The 15,908-nt window shown below is 51.4% G+C and overlaps 1 protein-coding gene across 7 annotated transcripts in view; it reads left to right on the top strand.

Annotated features, from left to right (window-relative positions):
• The first annotated feature begins 8,716 nt into the window (after nucleotides 1-8,716).
• LOC137421229 (uncharacterized) overlaps nucleotides 8,717-15,908 on the top strand; it is a 176,086-nt gene continuing 168,894 nt past the window's right edge. For 2 of the 7 annotated variants that reach the window (XM_078771737.1, XM_068107072.2), the window contains exons 1-2: nucleotides 8,717-8,843; nucleotides 10,294-10,394. In XM_078771737.1, the coding sequence (XP_078627863.1) occupies nucleotides 10,361-10,394 (34 nt within the window). In that variant the 5' untranslated portion in view covers nucleotides 8,717-8,843; nucleotides 10,294-10,360. Of the gene's footprint in view, nucleotides 8,844-10,062; nucleotides 10,198-10,217; nucleotides 10,395-15,908 lie in introns of those variants that run through there. The other 5 variants (XM_068107069.2, XM_078771735.1, XM_068107071.2 and 2 more) reach the window with 5 other exon arrangements.

Below are 15,908 nucleotides of genomic sequence, written 5' to 3'. Positions count from 1 at the left end.
CCCTTCTCGCCGCGGATTGGCTATAACTAATTAATAAAGCAGGATTCAGATCGCCCCCTTCTCGCCGCGGATTGGCTATAACTAATTAATATAGGACGATTCAGATCGCCCCTTCTCACCGCGGATTGGCTATAACTAATTAATAATGCAATATTCAGATCGCCCCTTCTCGCCGCGGATTGGCTCTAACTAATTAATAAAGCAGGATTCAGATTGCCCCTTCTCACCGCGGATTGGCTATAACGAATTAATAAAGGACGATTCAGATTGCCCCTTCTCACCGCAGATTGGCTATAACTAATTAATAAAACAGGATTCAGATCGCCCCTTCTCACCGCGGATTGGCTATAACTAATTAATAAAACAGGATTCAGATCGCCCCTTCTCACCGCGGATTGGCTATAACTAATTAATAAAGAATGATTCAGATCGCCCCTTCTCGCCGCGGATTGGCTATAACTAATTAATAAAGCAGGATTCAGATCGCCCCTTCTCGCCGCGGATTGGCTATAACTAATTAATAAAGGACGATTCAGATCGCCCCTTCTCACCGCGGATTGGCTATAACTAATTAATAAAGCAGGATTCAGATCGCCCCTTCTCACCGCGGATTGGCTATAACTAATTAATAAAGCAGGATTCAGATCGCCCCTTCTCACCGCGGATTGGCTATAACTAATTAATAAAGCAGGATTCAGATCGCCCCTTCTCACCGCGGATTGGCTGTAACTAATTAATAAAGCAGGATTCAGATCGCCCCTTCTCACCGCGGATTGGCTATAACTAATTAATAAAGCAGGATTCAGATCGCCCCTTCTCACCGCGATTTGACTATAACTAATTAATAAAGCAGGATTCAGATCGCCCCTTCTCGCCGCGGATTGGCTATAACTAATTAATAAAGCAGGATTCAGATCGCCCCTTCTCACCGTGGATTGGCTATAACTAATTAATAAAGCAGGATTTAGATCGCCCCTTCTCGCCGCGGATTGGCTATAACTAATTAATAAAGCAGGATTCAGATCACCCCTTCTCACCGCGATTTGGCTTTAACTAATTAATAAAGCAGGATTCAGATCGCCCCTTCTCGCCGCGGATTGGCTATATCTAATTAATAAAGCAGGATTCAGATCGCCCCTTCTCACCGTGGATTGGCTATAACTAATTAATAAAGCAGGATTCAGATCGCCCCTTCTCGCCGCAGATTGGCTATAACTAATTAATAAAGCAGGATTCAGATCGCCCCTTCTCGCCGCGGATTGGCTATAACTAATTAATAAAGCAGGATTCAGATCGCCCCTTCTCACCGCGGATTGGCTATAATTAATTAATAAAGCAGGATTCAGATCGCCCCTTCTCACCGCGGATTGGCTATAACTAATTAATAAAGGACGATTCAGATCGCCCCTTCTCACCGTGGATTGGCTATAACTAATTAATAAAGGATGATTCAGATCGCCCCTTCTCACCGCGGATTGGCTGTAACTAATTAATAAAGGATGATGCAAATCGCCCCTTCTCACCGCGGATTGGCTATAACTAATTAATAAAGGATGATGCATATCGCCCCTTCTCACCACGGATTGGCTATAACTAATTAATAAAGGATGATGCATATCACCCCTTCTCACCGCGGATTGGCTATAACTAATTAATAAAGGATGATGCATATCGCCCCTTCTCACCGCGGATTGGCTATAACTAATTAATAAAGGATGATGCATATCGCCCCTTCTCACCGCGGATTGGCTGTAACTAATTAATAAAGGATGATGCATATCGCCCCTTCTCACCGCGGATTGGCTATAACTAATTAATAAAGGATGATGCATATCGCCCCTTCTCACCGCGGATTGGCTATAACTAATTAATAAAGGATGATGCATATCGCCCCCTTCTCACCGCGGATTGGCTATAACTAATTAATAAAGGATGATGCATATCGCCCCTTCTCACCGCGGAAGTGGCTATAACTAATTAATAAAGCAAGATTCAGATCGCCCCTTCTCACCGCGGATTGGCTGTAACTAATTAATAAAGGATGATTCAGATCGCCCCTTCTCACCGCGGATTGGCTATAACTAATTAATAAAGGATGATGCATATCGCCCCTTCTCACTGCGGATTGGCTGTAACTTATTAATAAAGGATGATTCAGATCGCCCCTTCTCACCGCGGATTGGCTATAACTAATTAATAAAGGATGATGCATATCGCCCCTTCTCACCGTGGATTGGCTATAACTAATTAATAAAGGATGATGCATATCGCCCCTTCTCACCGCGGATTGGCTATAATTAATTAATAAAGGATGATGCATATCGCCCCTTCTCACCGCGGATTGGCTATAACTAATTAATAAAGGATGATGCATATCGCCCCTTCTCACCGCGGATTGGCTGTAACTAATTAATAAAGGATGATGCATATCGCCCCTTCTCACCGCGGATTGGCTATAACTAATTAATAAAGGATGATGCTTATCGCCCCTTCTCACCGCGGATTGGCTATAACTAATTAATAAAGGATGATGCATATCGCCCCTTCTCACCGCGGATTGGCTATAACTAATTAATAAAGGATGATGCATATCGCCCCTTCTCACCGCGGATTGGCTATAACTAATTAATAAAGGATGATGCATATCGCCCCTTCTCACCGCGGATTGGCTATAACTAATTAATAAAGGATGATGCATATCGCCCCTTCTCACCGCGGATTGGCTGTAACTAATTAATAAAGGATGATGCATATCACCCCTTCTCACCGCGGATTGGCTATAACTAATTAATAAAGGATGATGCATATCGCCCCTTCTCACCGCGGATTGGCTATAACTAATTAATAAAGGATGATGCATATCGCCCCCTTCTCACCGCGGATTGGCTATAACTAATTAATAAAGGATGATGCATATCGCCCCTTCTCACCGCGGATTGGCTATAACTAATTAATAAAGCAAGATTCAGATCGCCCCTTCTCACCGCGGATTGGCTGTAACTAATTAATAAAGGATGATTCAGATCGACCCTTCTCACCGCGGATTGGCTGTAACTAATTAATAAAGGATGATTCAGATCGCCCCTTCTCACCGCGGATTGGCTATAACTAATTAATAAAGGATGATGCATATCGCCCCTTCTCACCGCGGATTGGCTGTAACTAATTAATAAAGGATGATTCAGATCGACCCTTCTCACCGCGGATTGGCTATAACTAATTAATAAAGGATGATGCATATCGCCCCTTCTCACCGCGGATTGGCTATAACTAATTAATAAAGGATGATGCATATCGCCCCTTCTCACCGCGGATTGGCTATAACTAATTAATAAAGCAAGATTCAGATCGCCGCTTCTCACCGCGGATTGGCTGTAACTAATTAATAAAGCAAGATTCAGATCGCCCCTTCTCACCGCGGATTGGCTGTAACTAATTAATAAAGGATGATTCCGATCGCCCCTTCTCACCGCGGATTGGCTATAACTAATTAATAAAGGATGATGCATATCGCCCCTTCTCACCGCGGATTGGCTATAACTAATTAATAAAGGATGATGCATATAGCCCCTTCTCACCGCGGATTGGCTATAACTAATTAATAAAGGATGATGCATATTGCCCCTTCTCACCGCGGATTGGCTATAACTAATTAATAAAGGATGATGCATATCGCCCCTTCTCACCGCGGATTGGCTATAACTAATTAATAAAGGATGATGCATATAGCCCCTTCTCACCGCGGATTGGCTATAACTAATTAATAAAGGATTAAAGCGCGGCGTTACGCGCGCTGCTTGTGAGCAAGGAGGAAGCGGACAAGCGGTAACATATAAACGCCTTTATTCAAGACTACACTGTAACACTGTACCGCTCCGGGCTGGGCGCCCGGTGTCTCTCATGAGGCCACGCCTACCCCTCGGACGTGGCCACCGCCCACTTGGTGCGTGGAATGATGTCACCACGCCAGTGGGCTTTTGTGTCCGCCACACGCGCCCCCCCAGAATTCCCGCGCACCTGGAGGGCCAGTTTGCGGGGCAGACGAATGACCCGGCCGAAGCGCCCCCTGGCGATCGGCGGCGTCCGGGGTGCAGGGATGCCAGGTGGGATGCCCCTGGCTGCTCCTGGGATGGGTGCTGGACCGGGGGGCGGCGTGGTGGCGGGGCTGGGCGGTGCCGGGGGTCCGCCCGCAGGAGGGCGGCCCCGACGTGGGGGTCGGGCCACTGGCGGTGGATGGTCCACATCGAGGTGGGCCGGCTTGAGGCGGTCTACCGAAACGCGGTCAGGAGTACCGCCGATGTCCAGGGTGAAGTGCTTCGCCCCGGTCTGCAGCACGCGGAAAGGCCCGTCGTACGGGGGCCGCAGTGGTGTCCGATGGGCATCGTGGCGGACGAAGACGTACTCCGCCGTGCGAAGCTCCGGGGCGACGTGCGTCGGTGGGTGCCCGTGGCATGCCGTTGGCACCGGGGCGAACCTCTGGGCGGTCTCTTGCAGAGCGGAGCGCTGCTGTGCCGCGGACCATGGTGCCGTGGAGTCGGGGAGGAACTCGCCCGGCACCCGCAGCGGTTGCCCGAAGACCAACTCCGCCGCGGATGCGCGCAGGTCCTCCTTGGGTGCCGTCCGGAGGCCCAGCAGGACCCAGGGGAGCCTGTCGACCCAGCCGCCGTCGCGGAGGGTGGCCCGGAGCGCGGCCTTCAATGAGCGGTGAAATCGCTCACACAGGCCGTTAGCCTGGGGGTGGTAGGCCGTGGTTCGGTGCAGCCGGACCCCGAGCCCCTGCGCAACCGCCCCCCAGAGCTCCGAGGTGAACTGGGGGCCGCGGTCGGATGAGATGTCTGAGGGGGCGCCGAACCGGGCGACCCAGGTGGCGATGAAAGCCTGCGCGACATCGGCCGCCGTTGTCGACGCCAAGGGCACGGCCTCCGGCCACCGGGTGGTGCGGTCCACCATGGTGAGGACGTGGGTGAAACCCCGCGAGGGGGGCAGAGGTCCCACCAGGTCCACGTGGACGTGGTCAAACCGGCGTTCCGGCACCGTGAACGGGGCCAACGGGGCCTGGGTGTGCCGGTGCACCTTGGCGCGCTGGCACGCGAGGCATGTCCTGGCCCAGCCGCGGACGGCCTTCCGGAGGCCATGCCAGACGAACTTGTCGGCGATCAGCCTTTGGGAGGCCCTCGCGCCCGGGTGGGACAGGCCGTGGATGGCGTCAAACACCTGGCGCTGCCAGCCCGCGGGCACAATGGGGCGAGGACGCCCGAGGGAGACGTCGCACAAGAGGGCCGCGCCCGCGCCGTCGAACGGCACCTCGGTGACGCGGAGGCCCGTGACGGCGGTCCGCAAGGCCTGGACGTCGGGGTCAGCGGCCTGGTCCGCTGCCATCCGGGCATAGTCGATGCCGAGGTGGACTGCGTGGGCGACGGCCCGGGAAAGGCAATCCGCCACCGGGTTGTCCTTCCCCGCGACGTGCTGGATGTCCGTCGTGTACTCGGACACGGCCGAGAGGTGACGCTGCTGCCGGGCCGACCACGGCTCGGTGACCTTGCCCATCGCGAAGATCAGCGGCTTGTGGTCGACGAAGGCAGTGAACGCCCGGCCCTCGAGCAGATGGCGGAAGTGCCTGACCGCCAAGTGAAGTCCGAGCAACTCGCGGTCGAAGGTACTGTAACGGCGTTCGGGCGGGCGAAGCTGCCGGCTAAAGAACGCCAGCGGTTGCCAAGCTCCACGCACCCATTGCTCGTGCACCGCGCCCACCGCGTAGTCCGAGGCATCGGTGGTGAGGGCGATCGGTGCATCGGGCGCCGGGTGCGCGAGCATGGTGGCGTTAGCCAAGGCGAGCTTCGCGCCCGTGAACGCCGTGTGCATCTGCTCGGTCCAGGTAACGTCGCCTTTGCCCGGCTTACCTCGGAGAGCTTCGTGCAGGGGGCGCAGGAGCTGGGCGATACGGGGCAGGAACCGATGGTAAAAGTTCACCATGCCCAGGAACTCCTGCAGCCCTCTGATCGTGCGGGGGCGCGGAAACCCCTTCACCGCCTCCACCTTGGCCGGCAGGGGGACGGCTCCGTGCCTGGTGACACGGTGCCCCAGAAAATCGATTGTGGCGGCGCCGAACCGGCACTTTGCGGGGTTCACAATCAGGCCATGCTGGCCCAGGCGTTCGAAGAGCGTGCGGAGGTGGCGTAGGTGCTCTTCGCGGGACGCGCTGGCGACGAGGATATCGTCCAGGTAGACGTAGACAAAATCCAAGTCGCGCAGGACGCTGTCCATCAGTCGCTGGAACGCCTGAGCCGCATTCTTCAGACCGAAGGGCATGCGCAGGAACTCGAAGAGTCCGAATGGCGTGATGACCGCCGTCTTCGGGACGTCCTCCGGCCTGACGGGGACCTGATGGTAGCCGCGTATGAGGTCCACCTTCGAGAAGAAGGACCTGCCTGCCAAACGGGCGGAAAAGTCCTGAATGTGGGGGACGGGGTAGCGGTCGGGAGTCGTGGCGTCATTGAGACGGCGATAGTCCCCGCACGGTCGCCATCCCCCACCGGGCTTCGGCACGATGTGCAGCGGCGACGCCCAAGCGCTCTCTGAGCGCCGAACGATGCCGAGTCGCTCCAGGGTAGCGAACTCCGCTTTTGCCACCGCCAGCTTCGTCGGCTCGAGGCGGCGTGCCCGGGCGTAGACCGGTGGCCCGACGGTGGGGATGTGATGGGCCACCCCGTGCTTGACGGCCCCCGCCGAGAAGGTGGGCCGCGTGAGGGCCGGGAAACCGGCGAGGAGGCGGGTGAATGCGTCCGCTGCCGGAAGCGTACAGACCAACGTGGCCGGAACCGAATCGTTCGGCAAGCCGCTTGGCAAGCCGCTCGTTGAGCTGGGCAACGCACATGCGAGCGAGCTGAACGTCTCGGCCTGGACAAGCCGTCTGCGCTTGACGTCGACCAGGAGCCCATTAGCGCACAGGAAGTCCGCGCCAAGCAGTGCCATGGGCACGTCGGCGGTGACGAACGTCCATCGGAAAACCTGCCCTCCAAACCGCAGAGAGAGGCAGCGTTTTCCGTACGTACGGATGGGCGTCCCGTTCGCGGCAAGCAGCGCGGGGCCCCCACCCGCGGCGTGCTTGTCTGACATGCCGGCGGGAATGACACTCACCTGTGCTCCCGTGTCGCACAGGTAACGGCGCCCGGAGAAGGTGTCCGTTATGAACAGCAGGCTGCTCGAACGGCCGGCGCTCATCGCCACAATTGAGCGCCGGCCCGGGCGTTTCCCGACCCGTTGAAGGAGCACGGCGGATGACACCGCCGAGCTTCGTGGCCGAACTTGGCGTGGAACCAGCACCAGGTGGTGGAGCTGGAGGAGCGCGGCTGGCTCCGCCAGGCCGGTGGAGTCGACGGGTTTCCCCGCGGTGGCGGTTTTCGCCGCGGCGGTGGGCGGGGCGTGGCGGCGTTCACGAGGTGCGTATCAGCATGCTGCTGAACCACAGCGTGCTGTAGAAGATGATGCTGTGGAACATCAGCGTGCTGTAGAAGATGATGCTGTGGAACATCAGCGTGCTGTAGAAGATGATGCTGTGGAACATCAGCGTGCTGTAGAAGATGATGCTGTGGAACAGCAGCGTCGAAGGCCGTGACGGCCACGCCAACGCTCGCCCGCGTGTCCGAAGCGGCGAAGTACTTGTCCGCCTCGGCCGCCAATGCTCGGGGTTCCGTTAGCCCGGTCCCGGCCAACGCGAGGCGAACCTGCGCTGGAAGTTGGCGACGGAAAAGCGCCCGGAATAGCGAACCGGGGGCTTCGTCGCCCAACAGTGACAGCATATGGTCCATTCGGACTGACGGGCGCGTCTCACCGAGCTCGGGGAGATCCAGGAGGCGGTCGGCCCGTGCGTCGTCCGTGAGTCTGAACGTGGCTAGGAGTAGCCGCTTGAGTGCCTCGTACTTGTGGCCGTCCGGTGGGTGGCGAAGGACGGACACAACTCGAGCGGCCGTGCCGGGCCCGAGGGAGGCGACGACGTGGCAGTAGCGCGTGTCATCGCCGGTGAGGTGCCGAAGCTGAAATTGGGCTTCGGCCTGGACGAACCAGACTTCGGCCTGAGCCTCCCAAAATTCCGGAAGTTTGACGAAGGCGGCCATGGCGATGGCGTCGCGTGTGGAAGGTTGCGTGTTCAAATCACGTCGGGGTCACCAATAAAGCGCGGCGTTACGCGCGCTGCTTGTGAGCAAGGAGGAAGCGGACAAGCGGTAACATATAAACGCCTTTATTCAAGACTACACTGTAACACTGTACCGCTCCGGGCTGGGCGCCCGGTGTCTCTCATGAGGCCACGCCTACCCCTCGGACGTGGCCACCGCCCACTTGGTGCGTGGAATGATGTCACCACGCCAGTGGGCTTTTGTGTCCGCCACAGGATGATGCATATTGCCCCTTCTCACCGCGGATTGGCTATAACTAATTAATAAAGGATGATGCATATCGCCCCTTCTCACCGCGGATAGGCTATAACTAATTAATTACGAATGATGCAGATCGGCCCTTCTCGTCGCGGATTGGCTATAACTAATTAATAAAGCAGCATTCAGATCGCCCCTTCTCACCGCGGATTGGCTGTAACTAATTAATTTCGAAATAATTGAAGTTATTTTCTCTTCTCAAATGTTTATTCCAAACAACGTTCATCAAAATCGTGAAAAGTAATTCCCAATTTATCTCCCATATCCGGGAACGGACACGAATGTAAACACGAGTGGGCGGGGTTTGTTATTTTCATGCAGTCAGAGAAACGTGAAAGGTGCGTGACGTCAGATGAGTTTTCTTCAAAAAATCGCCCCAAAGGAAGAAAAGTTATGAAAAAGAAGATGATGGTGATTGGTTGTTTATGAGGGTTTATTAATATGTGAACTCTTCACCATTATGACACCAAGGCGGCCGGTGTTTTTGTTGCTGTTGTTGTTTGGTATTGTGTGTTGTTGTTTGGTGTTGTGTGTTGTTGTTTGGTGTTGTGTGTTGTTGTTTGGTGTTGTGTGTTCTTGTTTGGTGTTGTGTGTTGTTGTTTGGTATTGTGTGTTGTTGTTTGGTATTGTGTGTTGTTGTTTGGTGTTGTTTGGTATTGTGTGTTGTTGTTTGGTATTGTGTGTTGTTGTTTGGTATTGTGTGTTGTTGTTTGGTATTGTGTGTTGTTGTTTGGTATTGTGTGTTGTGTGCTGTTGGTTGGTTTTGTGTGTTGTTGTTTGGTGTTGTGTGTTGTTGTCTGGTGTTGTTGTGTTGTTGTTTTGGTGTTGTGTGTTGTTGTTTGGTATTGTTTGGTGTTGTTTGGTATTGTGTGTTGTTGTTTGGTGTTGGTTGGTATTGTGTGTTGTTGTTTGGTGTTGTGTGTTGTTGTCTGGTGTTGTTGTTTGGTATTGTGTGTTGTTGTTTGGTGTTGTGTGGTATTGTGTTGTTGTTTGGTATCGTGTGTTGTTGTGTGCTGTTGGTTGGTATTGTGTGTTGTTGTTTGGTGTTGTGTGTTGTTGTCTGGTGTTGTTGTTTTGGTGTTGTTTGGTATTGTGTGTTGTTTTGGTGTTGTTTGGTATTGTGTGTTATTTGGTATTGTGTGTTGTTGTTTGGTGTTGTTGTTTGGTGTTTGGTATTGTGTGTTGTTTGGTGTTGTGTGATATTGTGTGTTGTTGTTTGGTGTTGTTTGTGTTGTTTGGTTTTGTGTGGTGTTGTTTGGTGTTGTGTGTTGTTGTTTGGTGTTGTGTTGTTGTTTGGTGTAGCTTGGTGTTGTTTGGTAGTGTGTGGTATTGTTTGGTGTTGTTTGGTATTGTGTGTTGTTGTTTGGTGTTGTGTGGTATTGTGTGTTGTCGTTTGGTATTGTGTGTTGTTGTTTGGTATTGTGTGTTGTTTGGTGTTGTTGTGTGTTGTGTATTGTGTGTCGTTGTGTGTTGTTGTTTGGTGTTTGCTGTAGTGTGTTGTTGTGTGGTGTTGTGTATTGTGTGTATTGTTGTTTGTTTTTTGGTGGTGCTGTGTGTTGTTGTTTGGTGTTGTGTGTTGTTGTTTGGTGTTGTGTGTTGTGTGGTATTGTTTGTTGTGTGGACTTGTGTGGTGTTGTCGTTCCTCAACGGGCCTGTGTGGTGGCGACGCCTTCACCACAGAACGCACCACTCGTGCTGCCCCGGTCGGCCCTCGTCGCGCTCTTTGTTCGCACCAGGCATCGAGCAGGCTGGGATTGCGGGGTGGGTCGTGGGGGTGTCCTTTCGGTCGTCTTTGTGCCGAGCATGAGGGTATCGTCGTGTCGTCGTGGCCCCATACTAGTGTACGCCTTTTTGTTTCCAGGGCCGATCTGTGCTCTCCCCTTGTGCGCCCGCGGGGCCCTGAGGTGAGTGAGGTCGGTGTCGAGCGCATGGCGGATGGAGGAGCGGGACGGACTCGGCGCGGTGAGTCGACAAACACCTACCATATAACACCACACAGGGTACGCCACGCCCGCAGTCTTGGATTATTGATGTCGCGTCCACAAGATAGGCCTACATTTTCATCGAGTTCGTTCGGTCACACAGACACTGTATAAATGGAGCCTCCGCACGGACCGACAAAGCCCGAGTGACGCGTCCCGAGGTTGCCGGTTCGATTCCGATCGAGGCGAATCGCCACGTAAGTTGAGCAGTCTCTGTGTACGTGCAGGAAGTAGGATAGAGTCCCGCACGGGAATCCCCACCTAGCTTGACATTAGCTCGCGAGTGTACGAATCCATACGAATGACGTTTAAAAGTACAAACAAGTCCCGTAAAGTTACCAGAAGGTGAACCCTCCTCAGTACCCAGTGCCCCGGTGAACCCTCTTCAGTACCCAGTGCCCTGGTGGACCCTCCTCAGTACCCAGTGTCTCGGTGAACCCTCTTCAGTACCCAGTGCCCTGGTGAACCCTCTTCAGTACCCAGTGCCCTGGTGGACCCTCCTCAGTACCCAGTGCCCCGGTGAACCCTCTTCAGTACCCAGTGCCCTGGTGAACCCTCTTCAGTACCCAGTGCCCTGGTGGACCCTCTTCAGTACCCAGTGCCCTGGTGGACCCTCCTCAGTACCCAGTGCCCCGGTGAACCCTCTTCAGTACCCACTGCCCCGGTGGACCCTTCTCAGTACCCAGTGCACCGGTGGATCCTCCTCATTACCCAGTGCTCCGGTGGACCCTCCTCAGTACCCAGTGCGCCGGTGGAGCCTCTTCAGTGCCCCAGTGGACCCTCCTCAGTACCCAGTGCTCCGGTGGACTCTCCTCAGTACCCAGTGCTCCGGTGGACCCTCCTCAGTACCCAGTGCCCCGGTGGAGCCTCTTGAGTACCCAGTGCCCCGGTAGACCCTCTTCAGTACCCAGTGCCCCGGTGGACCCTCCTCAGTACCCAGTGCCCTGGTGGACCCTCCTCAGTACCCAGTGCCCCGGTAGATCCTCTTCAGTACCCAGTGCCCCGGTGGACCCTCCTCAGTACCCAGTGCCCTGGTGGACCCTCCTCAGTACCCAGTACTCCGGTGGACCCTCCTCAGTACCCAGTGCCACGGTGGACCCTCAGTACCCAGTGTCCCGGTGGACCCTCCTCAGTACCCAGTGTCCCGGTGGACCCTCCTCAGTACCCAGTGTCCCGGTGGACCCTCAGTACCCAGTGCTCCGGTGGACCCTCCTCAGTACCCAGTGCCACGGTGGACCCTCAGTACCCAGTGTCCCGGTGGACCATTGCACTTGTGCGACTCCTGTCATGTAAATATCCTTTCAGTGACAACTATTTCCGGAGGGAGCAGCGAAGGCAGCGGGTTCCCATTTGCTCTTTTTCATATTCCTCATTTGAAGTTTCTTTCTTGTGCTTCAGAGACATAACAGTTCGCCTCGTGACGTGGGTACGGTGTGCTTGTCCGTGCTTGTGTCTGTGTCTGTGCCTCGGTTTCGGAAGGTCCCCCATGGTGGTTGCTTTCTTGTATTGATTTTGTCTAATTTCTCTTCCTTCTCTACATCTGGATTTGTTGCTTTGCATTTTGGGATCCAAACTAGTCCAGGTACTCGCATCGAGACAGACCTGAGGAGTGTTTATTAGCTCACCTTGAACCAAGGTCAGGGGAGCTTATGCGACGGCGTGACATCTGTCCGTCAATCTGTCCATCCGTAAACACTTGAAACTTCTTCTCCGAAACCGGTGATGGGATTGCGACCAAATTTGGCACAAATGATATTTGTTGTGTGGTGACTAAAGTTTGTTCACGGCATAAAAAAAATTGGGGTCTAAGGGGGTTTACCGGGGTCAAAGTGGACCCAGGTTTGACCCCCCCAAAATAGGTATTTGCTTTCTTCTCTGAAACTACACACCATATTTCGATGAAACTTCACCACAACCTTCATCACCCGTGATGTACCAATGTTTGTTCAAAGCGCTGGAAAAATTGGGGTCTGAGCAGGTACACGGGGTTGGGGAGGGGGTTTACCCCCCAAAATAGGTATTTTTTTCTTTGTTTGTTTAAAGTCTTATGATTATGTTAGTGTGATTCTACATGCTGCCCTGTCTTCTAGAAACCATTGAAATTGGTTTAAAATACCTTTAGTCAGTGCAGTATACTGTTTGTTCTACCAGGTGAGCACCAGGTGTATTGCCCCTATGTTGATTCCAGTTGGATGAACAACATTGGCTACCAGGTTGTTACCGAAATGAAGGTTTTATTTCTCATGTAGATGTGTGTGTGCGAGATTGCATCATCAGGTTGAGGTGGTTTGAATTATCCATTGTTCACAAAAGGATAAAAAACAATTTGTAATAATAACCCCTGCACAACCAACTTTGGAAACGAACAGGAAAGAGCAGATTTGGCTTCAGGCGATGTTTTGTTGCTGGTCCACAAACTGTACTGACGACACCGAATGAAACCTGGTCCAAGGTTGTCTGATTTTTAGCTCACCTGGAACGAAGTTCAGGGGAGCTTATACAATGGCGCGTTGTCCGTCCGTCCGTAAACACTTCAAACTTCTTCTCCGAAACCGCTGATTGGATTGCGACCAAATTTGGCACAAATGATATTTGTTGTGTTGTGACTAAAGTTTGTTCACGGCATTAAAAAGTTCGAGGTCAAAGGGGGTCTACCGGGGGTCAAAGTGGATCCAGGTTTCACCCCCAAAATAAGAATTTGCTTTTTTTTCAGAAACTACACAAACTATTTCGATGAAACTTGACCACAACCTTCATCACCCATGATGTACCAAAGTTTGTTTACGGGATTTAAAAAATCGGCGTGAAAGGTGGTTTATGGGGTGGGGGAGGGGGAGGGGTGCTCCCCAAAATAGGCACTTTTTGTTTGTACATGCTGTCCTGTCTTCTAGCGAACATTGAAATTGGCTTAAAATACCCTTAGTCAGTGCAGTATACTGTTTATTGTACCAAGTGAGTGCCAGGGGTATTGCCCCTATGTTTCCTGTTTGCTTCAACATTTGTGGAGTAGTGATTGATTGGTGATGTGTATACCCCTCAAGGGATGTGTACACTCTCTTTCTCCCTCATGGGACAGCCTGCCAGCACACCTCTGGGAGGAATCCATTCTGTGCTGATGCCAGACAGGTGGCCAGAAATGAGAAATGCATCCATGGATTGATTCCTTTCCCCAGGGTGGGCCAGGGGTTTGCTGATAAAAGGCATCCAAACCCTTTGTAGACTGACTAATACTCGATTAGCAGTGCAGCACATGGTCTAGCAGTTCTGTGTTTTTCACTGAGATGGATTACTTACTTATTGCGCGCGCGCGCGCGCACACACACACACACACACACACACACACACACACACACACTTTTAATGATCCAAGAGGAAAACGCAGTGGATGATTGGCTCGTAGAAGGGCACATCTTTCTCATTCCAAAATTTTAGGAAACCCAACTCCCCCACAAATACTGGCTGATAACATGTCCAACAACCACATAAAAACAGCTAACAGGAATCATCAGACATTATGTACCATCATCTAACACAGCAAGGAGGTTTAGAGGTAGAACAAAAGGGATATAAGAGAGGGTTTTATGGAACAATTAACCACCGACTACTGAACAAGGCCAAACTTGAAAATAGCAAAATGTGAAGAACGAAATTATCCACCACCTGGATAGACGATAAGAAAGCTTTTGATAGTGTCCCACATTCGTGGATGATAAAATGCAGGTAAATATACAAAATCAATCCCCAAATAATCAAACAGATTGAGAAAGCCATGGAGCTCTGGAATACCACATGGATATTACAGCACTCAGAAGGGAATATCGAAATACCAGATGTGAAGATACGGCATGGAATCTTCCAGGGAGACAGTCTTTCCCCCCTTCTGTTTTGTCTGGCTCTGGACCCACTAAGTAACCTCATCAATGAACAAGGACACGGATACACCCGAACAACCAATAAACGAACATCCAAAGAAATAGGAAAGGTAACACATCTACTCTACATGGATGATTTAAAGCTCTTCTCGCCAAATGACAAAAAAATGTCAGAACAAGTAAAACCAGTAAAACAGTTTTCTGACGACATTCAAATGGAATTTGGACTAGACAAGTTCGCCAGGTGCACATTTGTACAAGGTAAACCAACAAAAACAGACAATGTAAAAATTGACCTTGAAACAACAATACCACAGTTAGAAAACGAAGCATCGTACAAATACCTCGGAGTAGAAGAGGGCCACCAAATATGTCACAAACAAATGCACAAAACAATCACCAAAGAATACCTACGTAGAACAAAGCTGATCCTGAAAACATACCTCTCCCCAAGAAACAAAATCAAAGCCATAAACCAGCTCGCAGTACCAGTGTTCCAATATAGCTGCGGAATAATAAACTGGGCCCAATCAGATATCAACAAGTTAGACATCAAAACGAGAAAACTCCTTACCATCCACAAAATGTTTTACAAAAACCAGTGCATCCCGAGAATGTACCTGTACTGCCAAGACGAGAGGGAGGGAGAGACCTGATGGAACTCAACCAGGTGCACAGAGCGACCAGTGTAGGACTAGCCGAGTATGTGAAATGCTCAACAGACTATGGGATGAAATTTGTCAACAAACATGAACACAACGAACCTGAAAAGTATCCCTAACTCACCTTACAAAGAATTTCCAAAACAGGTGTGAATAGAAGATGCCGCACAGGTAAATGAAACAGCAACAAATACAGCCCCAACAATTGCAAAAAAGACAAAATAAAGAAATATCAAGAATTGGGAAATTGAATTGGATTGAATTGAATTGGGAGTTGAATTGATTAGCCAGAATTTTCAGCCAATGTGTCAGCTGCGCGGCCGCGTCCATCGCCTGGGGATCCACGCCGAAGACTGGAACTTGGATTAGCTTATGAGCCATGTCGTACTCGTTCGAGACAAAGAGAGGAAATTGAATTAATTGTTGTAAGAAATCAAGATATACAACATTGTCCCAATAGTAGGTTTAATTCAGTTTCGATCTCTGGCAACACCTGTAACAAATCATCAAGCATTGTATCAGTATTTCATAATCATGGGAGTAGCGATCAATTAGCAATTAGTGCAAGCAAGCCTGGATCATCTAGATATACGCACCATTCGAGTATACACTATCACACAGAATAAATGCCACAGGAATGTCTCGGAGCGATGTTCGTCCGAGTTCTTATAGAAGCCTCTCAGTGGTTGGAGACAGCATAACACCTGGGTTCAACTTAGACACAATTTCATTACACCTTGATCCTTACTTGACGTTGATGGCTGCTCATGGTCATCAATCTCTTCTGGGACTGTCAGCTGTAAGTTCTTCCCTATGGAACTCTGTCGTCATCCATGTCACTTTCAGTAATGTCACCAAAACTTTCACCAGGGATGTCACGTGCTAAGCTGCCAATCTCCTTGACTTAATTTTGGACATTAGGAAAACCTGTAAAATCATTGAAGACATTTGATCTTTAAC

Source organism: Myxine glutinosa, chromosome 2, assembly GCF_964187855.1.
Source record: "Myxine glutinosa chromosome 2, kmMyxGlut1.1, whole genome shotgun sequence".
Taxonomy (NCBI): Eukaryota; Metazoa; Chordata; class Myxini; order Myxiniformes; family Myxinidae; genus Myxine; species Myxine glutinosa.
The sequence above is the reverse complement of the archived record's forward strand: the minus strand, read 5'-3'. Positions and strand labels throughout refer to the sequence as shown.